Source organism: Medicago sativa, chromosome 4 (assembly GCF_051527215.1).
Source record: "Medicago sativa cultivar Bolivia chromosome 4, Bolivia_mono, whole genome shotgun sequence".
NCBI classification, from domain to species: Eukaryota; Viridiplantae; Streptophyta; class Magnoliopsida; order Fabales; family Fabaceae; genus Medicago; species Medicago sativa.
Window position 1 is genome coordinate 55,919,140 of NC_140752.1, and position 19,678 is coordinate 55,938,817.

A 19,678-nucleotide genomic window follows, 5' to 3' on the forward strand; every position below is an offset into this window, starting at 1 on the left:
GTGGTGGTTAGTTTGGCTTGTTCCTAATAAGCGTGCGTAAGTTGAAGACGTGAAACTGACGAGTTGGCAAAATAATTAAAAACAAAAATTTGCAAAAAAACAAAAAATTAAAAAATTTATTTTTAATCAAAATATACGATTCTTGGAGAAAAAGAAAGTTAATGGCAACACCCATATGATTCTTGGAGAAAAAGAAAGTTAATGGCAACACCCATATGGGCTAAAATATTTAGGTTTTACTATTTGCACCCCGTTTAAGGTAGTCACATTAGTTTAAAAGTGGTGACTGTTTAAAAGTGTGGTCACCACACCAAACACACGTTGGTCAAATTTATAGATTTTTTTTTTTGTGAGTTTAAAGATGGTAAACAGTTGGTGTAAAGAAACTACACACGGACAACCAATCAAAATACATCTTTTTGACACATTAGAGTATATTAAAAAAAAATAATGATTAAATTTAATTAAAATTAGTATTGAAAGGAAACTATTGTAACCGCTTTTTCCATTTTCCCAACAACTTTTAACAAAAAAAAAAAGACCAATCCATTCACTCTCCAGATATCTTCTTTCTTCTCCTTCCTCTGATGGCAAAATAGTCTTGCCTCAGACTAGAAATCAGGGGATGGAGGAGTTGATATTGGCGCCGATATTGCTATTGGTGGTTGGCGGTATGTAATACCATAGTTACAGGGAAAAGTAGGAGAAAGCAATTTACCGCCACCATTGTAAATTACAAAAAAAAAAAAAAAAAAAAAAAAAATTAAAAAAATAATCTCGCATGGCTACCTTGGATGGCAGGGTTTAGTGGAATTAGAGTGTGGTGGAGGTGTGGGCGTTTATTACAATTCACAGGGGTGGGGGGATAAAATATCGAATCGATGTGGGACCTGCCTTTCCCGCGTCAAAGTTAGAAAACCCTGGTCCATTTATTCTCCCCTTGATCAAGTCAAACAAATCTGAGTAGATTACCTAGCAATTGTTGTAGCAGATACTTTTGTAGCCTATCTTCAAACCTCTTTTACAAGAGCCTAACTTGAAACTTGAAAGCTGCTTCCAGCTCAATTTGTTTACCACTTTGCAGTAGCTTAAGTTTCTTTCACAAGCATTTGTCAGTATAATTCATTATTTGTTTTCTAGACGATTTACTATCAGATTATCATTATCATACAAAACCAGCAATGTGTTGAGATGTTTAGAACCCTTCCTCAATTAAAACATACAGGGAGTTTATTTTTTTATGAACAAAACATATAGGAGAGCACCAACATACAAAAGCATTAAAATGGATATAATGCGACAAAAATTAATTTAAACCTAGATCTTGAAAGATAGTAAAAATCCACATTTACAGATTGGTGCCCTATAATCACAAAATAGTATCTTTGCAGGCGGCTTTCATGTGTAATCTTTATAATACAGAACCAAGAACGGTGAAAGCAAGAAACTACATGTAACTGTTTCTGGATCCTTTACCAAACTTTCTCACTCAGCTAATAATTTTGAATCTGAAACACTGAAGTGCCAATGTAGAATATTGACAGGAATCTTCTTGATCTTTGCAGAACTCAGAAAATATAACCAGCAGGAGTGACAATTAAGATCTGCAGGATGGTAGAGTAATGCCACCGCAGCAAGCAGCGATTAAAAAGTACAGCAGAAGAACAATCAAGCATGTCAACAGTGCCCTGTCAAATACCAAAATACATACAGTCAAGGCAAGGATAGAAGAAAAATGGAAAGAGCCCATTTTGCTTTCCAGAATAAATCAAAAGAACTTTTGGTATCCCTGATCAAAAATCTATACTTTCCAAATATATATTCCTTATACTAAGGAAAGAAATTTCACTCACAAGAGTTTGAAGTTTTTCATCCAAAGAGCTCTTCGAAGGCGCTTCGATTGTTTTCTAAAGTGAAATGAACTATCTTGCATTGTTGCAGTCTTATCAACTAGAAGTTCAATCCGGTCACCTCTCTCCAATATTTTCTCAATATTATCCACCATTATAGTGCGTATCTGAATGACAGAGTGAAAATTCTAATGTCATCAACAACGTGATAGGACTTAAACAGCCTTAGCATGCATGACACACATCAACAACTTAATTAACAGCACATCATCTATACAACTTAAAATCAAATAGAGTGCTCTTCAGAAGCATGCTGCAAAATAATCAACATATGATTTTCAGGAAAAAAAGGTATACATCACATTTCAAGTCAAGAGGGTATACCACTTCTACATAGCTTTACCAACTATATACAAAAATCAATCCTATATAACAACTCATAATCACATCCATTTTTACTGAAAGCATAACTAGGGCATAAACAAATACATTGGAATCGTATTATCACGTGTTTTTCTTTGGTCCCACAACCCAGATATATTGATGTCTGTTATAGAAACTTGATTATGTGTTAAAGTTGTCTGTGACTCATAGTACATACTTAGGAAGAACATAAATTTATCAACAGAAACTAGAGTAGCATATTGAACTAACAAGAGCACAACTTCACCTATCATATTATCTCATTTGAGTAGCTTATGCAGTGTTCTGTTCTCATTTTCTCACTTTGTGCTAGATAAATAAAATGGTGGCCATACATCAAAATAAGAAATCAGGAGGGACAGAAATTTTTTTAAATTACTTGCCTCGCCAACTTCACCCCTCACACGATTGAGGGCATCCACACTGGGATTACTAGAAAAAAACTCCATTTGCTGATGCAAAACCCTTGAAAACTCATCATTCATTGCATAAGCCGGTGCATAATTGGCAACTCTGCTGTAGTTCTTCATAAATCTCATTTGGATATCTTCCAAGTATGAGAAAGGGATTCTCCCTGGAAAAATAAAACATGGGACATAATAAGCACATGAAAACAATAACAAAGGTTAAAACAGAATAGCAAGTTCTAGCTTCTTCGACTTAAAATGTGCTAATGACTGTTTAGTCATTGTTTGTGTAGAGATAAATACACTAATCCAATACATTAGTTTTAAAGTTATTGCTTTTCACAAAAAAATGGAAATTTCCACAACAGCTTGGACAAGATTAAAATGAACATAATAATTATGCAGTGAATTTTGGAAAAAATAAATAGCCAAGTCTGTTTCCCTAAATAGTAGTTTCTACATATGTGGAGCCTCAAATGACGTTATAAACCTATCTACCAAATATAAGCATAATATTACTACTAGCACACAGATTCTAGGAATAATTGGCTGATTCCATGACTGGAACAAACCTGACCTTGTTGAAAGTGTAGAGAATAGCTGAAAATGTTTTTCTAGCTCAAGAATCAATATAAAGAATTATAAGAAAGTTATAGCAAATCTGATGCACTTAATAGGAGGATACTTTTTCTTCCCCCTTCCATTTGAGGTATCATTAGCTGTGTATCTTTTATCATGCATTAACATGAATGACACTCATGCAACAAGCACCAACCGATGATTTTCAACTTATTTTACTGGTCCTACCAGGACTACCCTTGAAAGGAAAATAACAATAACCTAAAATCTTTGCCTGATATATTCTTATTTTAAAAATTATTTAATAGAATATATATTTCACATAATAAAAATATAAAAAAAAAAAAGTTTGATGAGTTTTATTGAGAATAATTTTATAATAGTTTCAGGACACTGTGTTAACAACGCTGGTCATAATTTGAAGTGTGAGTAAAGAACCTATGGAAACAAGTGAAAGAAAATATAAACTAAAACAGGCTATCAATTTATACAGTAACAACAGAGTAAGGAGAAAAAGCTTCAAATAAACAACATGACTTCTTCTACTATTAATTTTAGAAGCTAAAGTTGTGCAATCTCACGTATCAAAATGCCATGTGGTTTAGACGTTTAGTCAAACAATTTTGGGACAATCTTCTTCACCAGTTGGTTACCCAAAAAAATCAGTTTAAATCATGTCTATGCTTGTTAGGAATAGGATAGGATATTGTACATCTTAACATTTTGCAAAAAGATAGCGTGTTTTGATAATCTGGTAAGGTAAAACCATAGGAGTTTGGATCTGGTAAGGTAAAACCATAGGAGTTTGGATCTGGTAAGGTAAAACCATAGGAGTTTGGATCTGGTAAGGTAAAACCATAGGGAAGGCAGATATTAAGGCATATTAGACAGTAGTTATGCCACGTATGTCTCGGTCGGTATTAAACCCCCTAGCTCTAAGCTTGAAACGTGAAAGAGCTTAGTATAAGCTGAAGGCTCGGCTTACAGTGTCTGGACAGTCTGTTCCTATAGTTATTGACTGATCACAGACTCTGCTCATGACTGTTTCCTTATGGAAAAGGGTCTTTCAAAAACAACAAGTGCATTAGACATCAGGGTAGATCATGCTACAATGATGTCAATTGAACGAAGTCAATGGAGAAACTCATATCACTATCAATTATGATGTCAGACCCAAACAATCAGCCAAAGCCAAAAACAGCGCTCAAGAAAACCTTGACATTGAATTTCCTATTCAATGAACTAATAATACAAATTCAAGCTTGCAAATCGTGCCATTCATAGTTTATATTTAGTTTCACTAATGGAGGATGCAAAATTGATTTCAGAGATATAAAATTGATTTTGACATGTTTAGATATTCTCATATAGAATCGGTTTTGTCTCTAAAATATATTCCAACTTAAATCAAGAATTTGAAGCTTTTGTGTCTACATTTGATTATTAGCCTCGAATTAATTGGTCAACACACTTTTACACGAATATATCTAAATCACTTGACATTCAACTCACTTTAGTATGATCGGTTTGCCGTTTATTTCATCTTTCTCGTGTTCCAGGACAATTTTACCAAGAAAATAAAGAAGTTACGTGTCGTAGCTTCAAGCTGGACGCGTGTTCAAAATCAATAGGCTAATTCAATTTTGCAAAATCAATTAGTTCAAAATCAATATCACACACTTAACTTCAGAACACTAATAACAGGATATACACCAAAAGCAATCAAACACGTAAATTTCATGTTCAAAAAAATACTTATCTATAGTAATTAAAACATATCAAAATCAAACCTATCTCCTTTCTTCAAAGAAGTAATACTTCATCTATAATTTTTTTTTTCTTCTACTCAAACAAAATATTTCATCTTTTCAAATTCATTCAACAAAAATTCACAATTTCAGTTACTCTTTATTCACTCAATGACTCAAACATAAACAAGCAAAAATCCCTCATCTCACAAGAAATTCAAAATTCGAATTGGATCGTGAATCAACCAAATCAAAAACAAGAAAGCAAGAAAAAACGAACTACTCACTTCCAAAGGTATCATTCGCCATACAAAGAAACGTGAGGCCATCGGATCGGAGAATATGAAAGATGTATCTATCTTGCGAGAAGCAAAGTCTCGAATCCGATTCGGTTGGAAGCTTCTCGAGTAAACGACGAGCGACGGCGCCTGTGTTGCCGGTGACGGCGCTGAATTCTGCTAGAACCACCGTACCTCTTGCTACCAAAGCGTAGAGAATCGCCATCGGCGAAAAACGCGTCCTTCGTCGGAAGTTTCAGTTTGTAGTTAGATCTTTGAGTTTGTTTTCATGGGAATTGGATTATTCAAAAGAAAACGTTGACATGGTAAGTGTGTTATTTTATTGTTAATTTTTTGGTTTTTTATGTTTTGGTAAGTGTTTTATGGTGTGGGGTTAAATTTTGAGAAAATATATTTGGTGACAACTTTTATGACAACTTTCTCTCTCATACTCACATTATTTTTCACTTTATTTCTCTATTGTTATGGTTTCTATGTCAATACTACTTTTTCTTTGTAAATTATACTCCCATTAAATTGGTTGTTCAAATAACACTACTCTTATGTGAGTAGTGTTCTTTATGGCTCAAATAATGTGATCAAATTATTTAAGGTTAAATATATTTAAGGTTAAATATATTGGTTGTTATCAAATTGGTTGTTCAAATAACACTACTCTTAAATTTTTTAATGGAATTTAATTGGGTGTGGGTAGGGGTGGGCAAATACGGGTCAACCCGAAATTACCCGATCAACCCGATGTCAATTTACACATTCGGTTCGGGTTAAAACGGGTTGCGGGTTGAACGGGTGAATTTTACGGGTTGATATGGGTATGTTCGGTTCGGTTCGGTTTTTATATTTGAGCCCGTTGGAACCCGAACAAAACCGAGTTACCCGAATAGGCTAGCTACTTTACTATGTATTTCACTGCACCACTTAATTTTTTATTTAACATTACTCTCACATCGGATAAATCCTCCTTTTTGTTGACTTGTCAGGTTCACATGTGAGAGCTAGTGAGCTACTACACATTGAAATTAATAGATTTAGTCTAACCTACAACTCTACACTTAATAATTTTTTCAAAAACAGTACATACAATGCTTCATTGCTTTGCTTTCTGGAGAATAATACGTACAACAACAAATAGCACCTACAGAAGATGCTTCACACCCAAAACAACACAACAAACTATCCCAGTTTAATCTCTTCTCTCTTTCTGCGATTTTACAGTCAACTATTTCACCTCCAACTCTTCTTCGTTCAAAATCCAGCATATATAATCTTTCTCTCTTCTTCTTCTTTTGTTTATTTTCAGATCTGAGAGTTTTGTGTTAAAATGGTTTAGATCTAGCTTCTCTTCCAATATTTAATTTGTGATAAAGTTGCTTAGATCTAAGCTTTTAAAGGAATTCATACATTTTTTTTTATGAGAATCTGTGTTGGTTTTGATAGGAAATCCAAAATTTAAGATTTTTTCCTGATGTGTATAACCCGGCAATCCGATCCGAACCAACCCGAAACCCGGTCTACCCGAACCCGAAAGACCCGATTCAAATTTCAGGTGTAATAGGGTTGTTGATATCAACCCGTGGGTTGGCTCGGTTTTGGGGTTTGGGCCCGAACCCGGACCGACCCGAACCGATGCCCAGCCCTAGGTGTAGGTGAGTGGGGGCTAGGGGTTGGTTCACATACCAACACATTTGATACGTATTGATATCAATGATCTCTAGATATTCGTATATGGATATATGAAAGGTTTAATAGCAGTTTCCGCCCCTTAACTTTCACGAAGTTGCGATTTTGGCCCCTTAAGACAAAAAACTACAAAAACGCCCTGTAAGTTTTGCAACTGTGGCAGTTTTGGCCCCCCAAGGCCAATTTAAAATTAAAAAATAACATGTGGCACCTCACTTAGGGTGCCACGTCAGCGTAGACCGAGTCAAAATTGGCCTTGGGGGCCAAAACAGCTACAGTTGCAAAACTTAAGGGGCGGTTTTGTAGTTTTTTTCTTAGGGGGCCAAAATCGCAACTTTGGGAAAGTTAGGGGGTTAAAACTGCTATTAAGCCTATATGAAATGTCTGGAATTAACTTTTTTACTATCTGGTATTTATATGATATTTCACATAGGGTCCAATATGTTTTTAGTCCTTACATTTTGCGCTTCTTTGAAGAATAGTCCCTACATTTCATTAAATGTTTTTAAAATCCTCACGTTTTATCCCCCTTATCAAAATTAGTCTCTGTTGTTAATTCTCTAACGGAATGTTGATGTGACAGTTAGCAGGTCCCAATTATTTTAAGGTTAAATATGTTTTTGGTCCATACATTTTGCGTGACTTTGAAAAATAATCCTTGCATTTCAATAAATGTTTTTAAAATCCCTAAAATAATAAGGATTATTCTTCAAAGTCACGCAAAATGTAGGGATCAAAAATATATTTAACCTTAAATAATTGGGACCCACTAACTGCCACATCAACATTCCGTTAAAGAATTAACAGAAGTGACTAATTTTGATAATGGAGATAAAATATAAGGATTTTAAAAACATTTAATGAAATGTAGGGACAATTTTTCAAAGGAACGCAAAATGTAAGGACTAAAAACATATTTAACCCTTTCACATATACACATAAATAGTTATAAGATACTTTATAAATACATATATCTTAAGAAAGATAAATGGGAGCAAAAAGTTATAGAGTAAATTGCACTGGTCCCCTAAAAGAAAAGTGGAGGGAAATGTAATTCAAACTTCTCTTAAAGGAATGAGTGAAATGTTTGCTAATATATTTTGAATAAGAGGAGATGTGAGTGTATATTTTAACATAAAAGAGGAAGGGAGTGTAATTCAAGCATCTTTGAGTGGAGGGGAGTGTAATTTACTCAAAGTTATATAATATTAGTTTAGTGTAGATGTGTATGATTTAATTTAAGATGTGAATAAGTAGAGAGAAATGCTAGCAAAACACATTCTAACACACTTTCTTTGATTGATTAAAATTCACATGGAACCCACCAAATTTATATGGGACCCACATGATTTGGTAGGACCTATGTTAATTTTAATCAATCAAATAGAGTGTATTGAAAAGTGTGTTAGAATGCTTGTTTCTACCATTCTTCATAAGTGGAACGCTCCCGCAGTATCTGTTTTCACAAGTGGGTCTTCTTCTTCATTTTATCCCTTAGATGGATCTTCCTTTTCACTCTCATATATGATTACTCCCCTTTTTGCATCCTTCTTATATTCCTCGCTCGCAAATTCTTCTTTTTCAATTTTCTTCACCACAACATGTCTTCTCTCTACACGTACCATTACGTATGCTTCAGTATTTTAGTTGTCAAGGGTGTTACCTAAGAAGTTGGCGCACACCATATTTGCAAGTTGTGTTGAAAATCTGATCGATTTTCATTTCAATCGTTTTTTTATGGAAGCCTCATTGATCATTTCGGCCTCGTCATGACTCTTTGCTAACACTTCAATTGGTGTTTGGGATGCCTTCGTGTAATGTCAAAACCTATACCAAATTCAACTTTGGTAGTTGTGATGCGATTACTTTTAATGGGCGTGCAACTTGAGGTGGTTGAAGATTGTTGTTTCCTCTCCGTGAATAATTTGGGTGATATACCAAGCCCAAATTGTAATTGTCGGAATACAGATTCCTCTATTGCCTTGTAAATGACTCCATGTATTTGACATGCTCGTTTGATTACCCAAAATTTGTTGGGAGGCATGCACCGCTTGCATTAGCTTAATCGCACAAGTCACGCACTAAGCCATGTGATGAGAGTTGAGCTAGATATTTTGCTTCCAACTTCTTTAAGATGGTTTCCAGTTGAATACTAATATGTTTGTTTCTAGCTAATAAGGCATCATGTGTATCCAAGTCGATCATATCTCTTTTCTTCTGAACAAGTCCCCCATTGCTTTGTGAGAGGTACTCATTCAAGGACATTTTGTCAATCAACTCTCTTACTTCTCTAGCCATCTTGATCTTCATGGTACCTCATGCAAATGCATCTAGATGCATGCATGCATGAGCTTTGAAGCCGGTGGTGAATGTTTTCATTGTAACCATCTCATTGAATCTGTGACATAGACACCTTTTTAAAAAGTAGTAGTTTGAACCTTTCTCATGGATCATAAAGTGTCTTTTATCTTGCTATTTGAAACCAGAAATATCTTGCTTCCTCTAAGTACTTTTGTGTCGGAAAGAAACAACCTAGGAATTTCCTATTCAGTTGATCCCAAATAGCTATGGTGTCACTTAGAAGTGCATTCAGCCAGTATTTTTTTTTGCGCCCACTTAGATAGTACTTCCTCCGTCTCACAATAATAGTCTCTTTAGCATTTTTTCTTTTTCTCAAAATAATTGTCACTTTAGAATACCAAACATTTATTATTTTTTTCCATTATTATACCCTTATTTATTGAATTTCATCAAACTTAACTACTCCACTAACTACAATCAATAAGGGTATTTTAGTAAATGATATTAATTTTACCATTAAAATCAACACAATCAATCATTTCCTTAATAACCGTGCACAAACCTTAAACGACAATAATTTAGAGAAGAGGGAGTATACGAACATTGAAGCCGCTTATCTAATTTTGATACTCCTGGTGGGTTGATGGCCCCACATGCTTCTAGGAAATGTGTGAGATGTGTGCATTGCAGTCTTCTGATTCATTCTCGGAGAACTAATTGTCCTTTAGAGAGTTGAGGATAGAATTTTTTATGGTGTCACTGAATTGAGAAGTGCTAGCAACACTCTTTTTTGAACACTCTTTTTAATACTTACTCTTTTATTGGTTTAAATCATTGTGGGTCTACACTTTGGAAATAGAGTCAATACAATGTGGTGGGACATACATTGATTTCACCCAAGAGGTATTCTTCCATGGTCACAAGACCAAATCAATAATGTTTGGACACACACACATAAAAAGATTTTTCTCAAAATATTCAATCATCATTATTATCAATTTCCTCTTTATTATTAAAAAAAAAATATTTTTTTATGTGTGTGTGACCAAACACTATTTCTTTGGTCCTGTGACCATATTATAATTTCTCTTCATCCAATAGAAGAGTGAATGATAGAGAGACTGTTGAAAAATGAGTGTTGCTAGCATTTCTCGTCGCTGAATTTGTATGTTGGAACCCAAGAGATACCTCATCCAAGTTGTCAAGCCTTCCTTAGTCTCCAAGTGTGAAGCGTGGAATGTCTTCCATCTTGTATTCGTCGGATGAGAAATCACTATAGTCCGAGTGGAATAGTTGCTGCTTTGTTTGCTTCTTTTCTAGCTAGCCAGGTAGATTTTTGAATGGCCTTTTTAGTTCTTTCAATTTTCGAGTAAAAAAAGTAGGGGACTTGAATCTGCACCATACATGAAACAAACTAAACAAATTCAAGAATATCTTTAGTAGAGTTGGGTAATAAAAATAAACACAAGTATCACTATTTTTTTTTGTATTTTTATAAGGTAAAATAAAATAAAATAAAAACAAATCTTTTGATATTTCTTTTTAGAATTAGAAACAAAACAAATAAAAGAAATATACTACTAGAAAAATAAAACAACTAACTAAATAAAAATCAAATCTTCTCATTATTTGTGGAATATAGGGAACAAAAATAAAATATAATTAAATAAACTAAAAATAAAACAAATAAGTAAAAAGAATTTCCTTGTTGAAAAATCAACATTTCCCAACAACAGTGTCAAAAACATGTTGACAAATTTGATAAGTGCATCTAACCATTCCATGTAATATAGTAGTAAGTGTATCGTCACCAATTGAATTCTTGTTTTCGACTCTGAAATTTAATAAACTTATAATTAAAACTGTAAATTAGGGGGAGTTTACAAGATTATTGGTTTTGCCGTGAGAAGTAAATGGTTTTGATTGAGATGTTTTAGCGACAAATTTGATTCTTTGAATTCACTCTACCTTTTTGTTGGATTAATGAAAGTTTCATACTAAATATGACCCAAGAACTATATAAACGATGGTCAACCTCGTCGACCAGAGATTCTCGGGCCGAAAATCTCAACAATTTAGATGTTAGATTGCTCCATACAAGATATAACCTAGGGAAATAAAACCCATGGACTTTATCCTCTCACGGATACAAACGTTCCCAAAACCATGAGCAACTCATTCTAAACTCCTCTAAATTGTCTTCAAATGCTTATTAAAATAGTCCAAAACATAGCAAAAAATATCATATTATATTATAATATTGAATAAAATATGTTTTTAGTTTCTACAAAATTTCAACATTTCATTTTTACTGACTATAATTTTTTTTTTCAACATTTAGTCCGTAAAAAATTATTCTCAAATAGTTTTAGTGCTTACAACAAATCGAGTTAAGTTTTTTGAATGACTGTTTCAAGGCATGTTTATATTAACTTAAAAAGTTCGTACACAAAAAATAAACTTAATATTTGTTTTTTAGGTTTAATTTTTTTTTTTTTTAAGTTTTATCTTGACTCTTGAGTTTTTATGCGTTTAAAACAATTCATCTTTAATCATCTTATATTATACATATTAAAAAAAAGTTGTGGAGAATTTTTATAATGTTCTAAAAGTTGTTGTAGAGAGAAAAGATGGTTGAAAATAGTCTTCGGTAGTTTGGGCATGTAGAAAGAAGACATGAAGATGTTGTAGTACAAAGAGTAAATCAGACGGAGGATAGTCAGATCAAAATAGGCAGAGGAAGACTTAAAAAAAAATATAAGAGAAACTATTAGGAAACTGAAGGTGAGAAAAACACAAGAGAAAATAGGCTTAGGTAGTTTGAGCATGCAGAGAGAATACATGTAAATGTTGTAGTACGAAGAGTAGATCAGATGGAGGAGAGTCATATCAGTTTGAGCATGTAGAGAGAAGACATGTAAACGTCAAAATAACGAATAGTTATTGTCTCTAAATAATTTCCCCCATCTCACTAGTACCTTAGTAAAAATAATTGTTTTCACTTAAAACACTAAAAATAATTCCATACCAAAATGACTAATTTGCCTTTGCTCACCAAAAGACCAAAATACCCCTGAGTCTAAAATGACTAAAATACCTTTCTTAAGCCAAAATTCACTAATTCTGAATAAAACATGCATAGAGACAATTAATCACATACAAACACACATAATGAATAATTAAAATAATTCTAGCGAAAATCGGGCTGTTACATAATTCAATTCAAAATCATGCAAATCGGCAAAGCAAAGCACCTCATGAAGAATTGGGAAAGACAATGAATGAAGATTCAAGCGGCCTATGAAGACATTACGAAGTGGAGAAATTCTATTCCAAGTGCCAAGACCAGTTTCAAGGAAGAAAGCATTCAAAAAGACAAAGAAACAAGACAAAACGTGTTGGGAAAGGCTCCCACACGCCCAGTTTTCTAGCCCAAACCCACCGGAAAATCAGCCTATATATATGATTCCTCTCATTCATAATTGTTCATTCAAAACGAGGCGGTTCAAGAGGAGGCAAGCACTAGGAGCATCAAGAGAAGAGTCTCTCCTCAACCTTAGTCTCTAGGGTATGTTTTATTCTTTTGTAATTTTGTCTTGAATTACCATGAGTAGCCAAACCCTAATTGGGCAGAATTCTAAGATGAACCTCTATTTGTTAGTTCGATTTTTTTAATTCAAGTCTTTTATTCAGTTATTTTATGAGATTTATTTAATTTTCATATGCAAAAGTCTTAGTGTTTATGCCGTCCCTAGGGAGTGTGACATACCTAGGAATTCACTCGAACTTAGAAACATGAGACTTCATAAGATAGTTTTTGTCATACTTTTCTGAACGTTGCATATTGAATTTTATTCTTTCCCCATGGTAAGGTAGACGAGATAAGGATGCCCGTATGTAGAACTACTAAGGTAAGAGAGAGTATATGATGAACTTCTAAGATTCATAAACGAAGTTGGATCATTTAGATAACAATTTAGGAATCCTAATTCTTTATGTTTTGCAATTACCTCTGAGAGAGTAAAACCCCACTTTAATACTCTGTATGTATGCCTATTGACCACTAAAAGATTGATGGCCCTGCACCCCTTAGAGCACATATAACCTTACATTGATCAATAGGTGAAACTCAACATTAGAGGAACATACTGCCCCACAAACTCATCACTTAAATAGAACCCTTGTCTCATAACTGAATGTTGGCTTATCTTTAATCCAACAAGGAAATATAGGGGATTCAAAGAATCCTAGCCACCACTAAAATTCTACAATCAAACAGGGTTACTAACTCACTACTATTTTGCGCAATCAAATCAACTTGCAAACTCCCCCAATTTACTCACTTTATTTTTTGTTTTTTGTTTTAATAAATAACGCTAGATGCCGAGTTGAAACGATAATCCATGTGGAGACAATCTTACTTATCATTGTATTACTTGAAAATAGTTTGGTGCACTTGCCAAATTTAGTCATCAAGTTTTTGGCGCCATTGCTAAAGATTGTTGATAATTTCGACAAGGCAATTCATTTTACTTATCTTTTGTTTTTAAGATTAGTTTGTTTTTATTTCCACAATTTTTTCTTATTATTTCAAAAATACTAAAAATAGTTCACACTAATTCTGTCCTACTAAAGACCATGCTTAGTTTGTTCATGTGTGTTACCGATTAAGGTATTCTACCTGTAACTCCCTCCTTTTTATTTAATTATTTTTATTAAGTTAGAGTCTATTTATGTGATTTATTTAAATATGTGATGTGTTAGTATTTTATTAAGTGGCATTATTCTATTATTTATTAGAATATGAGAATTTTTAGTGTAAGTAGAATTGGAGGTTAGAATAGAAAGAAGAATAAGTTATTGGGCCTAAATAGATTTAGAAAGAGTGATTAGTATTATAAATACAGAAGCTTAGGTTAGAAAGAGTTTTACGTTAAACCACTTTTTGGAGAAAGAGAAGAAAGAGAAGAACTCAGAGAGAGAGAACCCTAGGAACGAAGAACGCTGCTTTGATTTCAAAAAAACTATCTAAGGTAAGGGTGAGACTATCTTTCACTAATATTAAGTATGTAGATCATTAGATTGCATCTAACGTGTTTTAGGATGAGTTTTGTAAGATTATGAGAATTAGGGTTTGAGTGAGAATTGATGATTAGGTGATGAAAAACCGTTGAATTGATGTAAGGGGGGTCTCTATTCACCATAAGGGTCGTATGATCATATGGGTAGTAAGGGATTTGTGTCTTTCTTCCTTGTTTTCATAATCTTTTATTGAATTCATGTTAAATTCGTGCTCTAATTTGCTGCTATGATTTTAGGTATAATCTTATCTCTATTTTGATATGTTAAATTCATGATTTAATTGTGGTTATGTTGTGTTTTGAAATATGAGCAAAATAGAGTAAAAATCATGAAAATTAGAACTTTGATGCGATTATGAATTCATTCTCAGCATAATAGATGAAATCGACATGATCTATTTTCTTATGATACGATATTCAGTTTTATATACATGCACTGTATGCATCGATTTCATATATATGCACCGAAGCCTTCAGTATCAATTCAAGCTGAATTGTTTTTAGATTTTTTGTTTGTTTTTATCTTCTTTATTTTATGGGTTCCACCTTGTTTTGTTTTATGTGCTATATAGATAGTTCCTTATTTTTGGTACCTGCGTGTTACTTAATTCCAAGTTCCTAATCTCAATATCTTCTTGTTCATGCACATTAAAATTCCTGTTGGTGCCATATGCTATGTATATTTACCCCTTTTTGATGTGTCGCCGTTCCTTTAAATTGCCCATTGCAATTGAATTTAATTCAAAATCTAGTAGCTTTCATGTGCTGGCATCGTGGGTAATTATATACATAGGTTTGAATGACTAAATTTTATTCAATTCGAAATAATAACATAAATAAAGGTTATGGTTATTTATTATTTAATTTTAGGTGTAGTGATGAATTATTTGATGATGTGTATTGATGTGTTATTTAAGGATGTAATTGATGTGTTATTTGAAGATGTGTTATATAAAGATGTGTTATTTGAAGATGTGTGATTTAAAGATGTGTTATATAAGAATGTGATCTTGTCATTTATGCACTATATGTGTTAATTATGATGCTTATGATGATGCGATGTTTAAGATGTTGATGTTTATCATTTGATACTGTTAAGTTATGATGCTGATATGATGTGACTTTATAAGTGTTGCATATGTTGAGTTGATCTTATTTAGGATGTAAATGTCGGTCTAAGTCAAAGAGTTTGTTAAGTCGTCGAGTCGTTATGAAGTCATCAAGTTGTTAAGATGGCATGTTGTCAAGATGTTAAGATGTCATAGATGTTCATGAAGTTTCTAAGACGTAAGATGTTGAGTCCATGCATACTCATTTAAAGATGAGGGATCATGCCCTGGAGCTTTTGCTCAACCACGACGATGGAGCTTTTGCTCAACTACGACGATGGAGCTTTTGCTCAACCAGAGACGAGGGCTCATGTCCTAGGAGCTTTTGCTCAATAGCGACGAGGGCTTATGCCCTAGGAGTATATTTATGCTCATAAGTGACGAGGGCTTATGCCCTAGATTGGTACCACATGCATTTGCATTTTCATGATGATTCAAGATGGTTTAAGACGTTAAGAGTTGCATAGTCGAGTCTAGATGCATTGTCAAGTCAAGTTGTTAAGTTGTGATGTATTAACGAATTACTTTGTGATGCCTTTTAGTATGATGATATGTGACGATGATTGTGACTGCTATATGATGATATATTGCTAAGATGAAATGATGATGTCTATGTATTTGATTATAATTGTTAAATTATAAGATGTTTATATTGTTAAATGTAATTTATGATTTATGAGCTTAATATTATTGTTTGAGAAATCTCACCCCTTCTGCTTGAAAATGTTGCTCTTCGTATGAGTAACTTGCAGGTAATCAAGATTAGTTGCGGTCGTGGGTGACTATCTCTCACTGTGTCCTTAGGTGCTCTGATACGTAATGGGACGGGGATTTTAATACTATTTTCTGTTCCTTTACGTATTGCTTTTGAAGTTTAAGAATTATTATTGAACTAAGATTTATGAGACTTTTATGATGAGGCCTGCGTGGCGACACGATTTCTATTGTTAAACGAAATCCGCTGCGAAGTTTTTAAATATTATATTGATGAATTTTTGAAGGATAAATTATTATCTATTTTGTTAAGATTTTATGAATAAAGAGATGTAGCATTCCGTTTATGTGAATTACTCTGATAATTTATTATGAAATTTTTACGTTGGGAAAATGGGGTGTTACACTACCACTAGATCTAGACATAAAAAAACTAAAATGGCACTTCGGAAAGCTTCCCAAGTTGCTAAAGAAATGACAAATCAAGAAAAAATTGTTCCAATTCAAGACTACTCATCAGACGAGTCAGAAATAAGAGACGAGAATCTTTGTATCACTTAAAGAGACTATGAGAGGCTAGACAACTTGGATGAAGTGTCTCTTGGGTTCCAACCAGCGAATTCTGTGGTGTTTGACATCGAGAATAGTGTGCTGAATAACTTAAGAACTAACCAATTTTCTGGTAAGGAGTCATAATATTGCAACGCTCATCTGACACACTTGTTGGACTCCAGAAGCACCATCAATCCAATGGGGGTATCTTAATCTGACAAATAACTTCATTTGTTCGGGTACTCGTTAATCGGAAGAGCGAAGTACTGGCTCGATGCACTACTAAGAGGCACCCTCACAACATGAGATCAACTCAAAAGGGAGTTCTTGATTGTTACTTCCCCATAACAAAATACTTGGCACAAAATAAGGAAATTTAAAGCTTCAGGCAACAAGAAGGTGAAGTATTGTATGATGTGTGGGAAGGGTTCAAATTACTTTTGAAAAGATGTCCATGACACAAGTTCACATAGATGGAGATCATGCAAGCATTCATTATCGGGCTGAAACCAGACACTCATATGCTACTAGATGCATCAACTAGGGGAACCATGAAGATCAAGACAACCGATGAGGTCAGGGAGATGATTAACAACATGTCCCTAAATGAATATCGTCCACACATCGAGGAGGATGCTGCCTGTAACAGCCCGATTTTTAGCTAGATTTATTTTATTTATTTATTTATGTGTGTTATATGTGCTCTTATGTGATTATTGCCTCTGTGTGTTTTTTTTGGTTGGGAATCGTAGAATTCAGCATTAGAGGGGTATTTTAGTCATTTTGAACTTAGGGGCATTTTGGTCATTTTGAGAGCAGGGGTAATTTTGTAATTTTTGCTAGAGGTTATTTTTAGTGCTTAGTAAGAGTATTATTTTACCAAGTTACTAGAAGGTGTAGTAATTATTTTATTTACCGTTAAGTGACTGTTAGTGTCATATTTTACCGTTAAGTGAGTAGTAACATTTTTGAGGTTTAAATAGAAATGGGTTAGGCCCATTAAGGTTTGTGAGATAAGCCCAATTAGGGGAGCCTATATAAACTAATGTTAGTAGAGAAATAGGGTTTTTCACCAACATTTTTCATTTGAGAAGAGAAGGGTTAGAGGCTAGAGGGAAGAACAAGAGCAAGGGTTAGAGGCAAGAGGGGATTCATCATCTAGGAGCTAAATTGAAGCTTTGGGTTAGAGATTCTTGGTGCTAGAGGTAAGAGGTTTAGGTTTCAACCATAATTCCTAACTTTTTATTTCTACCCATTTTGTGAAATTGATGAATTGAACCTAATTAATTTTAAATTCGTGTTCATGTTTTGATGCAATGTTTGGGTATGTAAATTGAATGTTATTTGAGTTGTTGATGATGAAATTACATGCTTAAATTGTGGTTAAGTGTATGCTTTGCATTTTTGTCCAAAAATGATGAAATGAGGTGTTGTTGTGATGAATTATTGATGAATTCATGATGGTTAATTGCTGTTGTTGTTGTTGAGGGATGTTGTTGTTGATGATTAAAACCTTGGGCAATCATAATTGTGGAGTTTGCTATGACTTTGTGTTGTTTTTGAAGTTTTGATGAAAAATGGGTCAAATGATTATTTTTTTTAAGAGAATGTTTTGGGGCAAATTTTATATGGATTTGAGTGTCTTTTCATGTTCAGAAATGTTTAAACAAACTTTGGGATCAAATTTGGGCATTGGGGAGTCAAAATTGGGGTTTTGGAATGAAAATGGCTCTTTTTCCCGAAACTACTGTCATAACTCGCAACCGTACTCGCAGTTTCCAGTTGGATGCGAGCAACATGGGCTCCCTGGAGCCAACTCGCAAGGGCGAGTGAAGTTACTCGCAGTTGCGAGTTGTACAGGGCAGTACCCCCTGTTTCGCATTCTTTCATTTTTTTCCCTCGTTTCTGTCGTGAACTGGTTTTTGGTACAAACATGAAAATTGTAGATAATATTTTTAGCTTTCTAAGGGCGTTGGTTTGACTTGAATATGATTTTTGGTTTTCAAGTTATGGGAAAAATACTCTTGAAAAGTTTTGTCGAAAAATCCCGCATAACTAGTTCTAAGTCGACCTAATCCTCGTGGAATGTTTTTAATCTTTGAAACTTGATTTTTATGAGTTCGGCTAAGGAGGTTAAACTGTGATGTAGTGAACCTACTTGTTTTACTTAGAAATGGGAAATTCTTTGAAAAATGATAATTGAGACGAACTTTGTGATTTTCATGATTTCGCTATGTTTGGCCGGTGAAACGCCAAGGTATCCTCTACGGCATTCATAGGTATGCCTAGTTGAGGCATTGGAACTTGTTTACTTGGTTTTGGTTAAATGACCCAATTATTTTCAATATTGTGATTTTTGAGACGAACTTGATTGAAAATGATCTTGAGAACCAATTGCTTATGAACCCTTAATGATTAGATTGATATGATTATGAGATGATGTATGAATGGTTGTTAGGTGATGAATATGATGTTTGTGATCATATGTTGTAATTGTTCTTTTATTTGGATTGTAAGGAACTATGTGGAGATATGAAACTATATGATATAGTTGAATGATGATTATAGCCGTTGACTTATAGCCGTTGATTATAACCGTTGAATTGTTGTGAACATATGCATGGTGAATTGAGTCATATGTTCATGCATCATATGTCGTGTCGGATGTTATATCCATATTGCCGTTGACTATAGCCGTTGAAAATGATGTTTTTGTTGCATCATGGGTGACGACCTTGAGGAGATTTGGTACCACATGCATCTAGATGAGTCTAGAGCCATTGCATACTCTGTTGGTGAATTGAAATGCATTGAGTTGTGAATGATGATTGAATTTGTTAATTGTTGATTAACATGGTTGATTTTGTGATGTGTGTGAACTTGAGATGATGATATTGAATGATGTGAATGTTAAGAATACTTGTGAATACATGTA

The 19,678-nt window shown here is 33.8% G+C and overlaps 1 protein-coding gene across 1 annotated transcript; it reads right to left on the bottom strand.

Moving 5' to 3' along the window:
- Positions 1-1,299: 1,299 nt before the first annotated feature.
- On the bottom strand, positions 1,300-5,568 carry VAMP714 (vesicle-associated membrane protein 714). Its single transcript, XM_085701683.1, has 4 exons — positions 5,295-5,568; positions 2,657-2,847; positions 1,854-2,017; positions 1,300-1,688 (listed from the first exon to the last, which is right to left on the bottom strand). Exons 1-4 carry the CDS (start codon positions 5,509-5,511, stop codon positions 1,598-1,600), a joined length of 663 nt encoding a protein of 220 aa, XP_085557809.1. The 5' UTR covers positions 5,512-5,568; the 3' UTR covers positions 1,300-1,597.
- Between the last annotated feature and the right edge of the window lie 14,110 nt (positions 5,569-19,678).

What these genes read in the sequence shown, in the direction of transcription:
- VAMP714 (XM_085701683.1), bottom strand. Translation starts at nt 5,511, where the DNA reads ATGGCGATTCTCTACGCTTTGGTAGCAAGAGGTACGGTGGTTCTAGCA. An exon ending in TGAGGGGTGAAGTTGGCGAG is followed by an intron (nt 2,018 to 2,656) that starts GCAAGTAATTTA and finishes TCTGTCATTCAG; the next exon opens with ATACGCACTATAATGGTGGA. An exon ending in ATGAAAAACTTCAAACTCTT is followed by an intron (nt 1,689 to 1,853) that starts GTGAGTGAAATT and finishes GGTATTTGACAG; the next exon opens with GGCACTGTTGACATGCTTGA.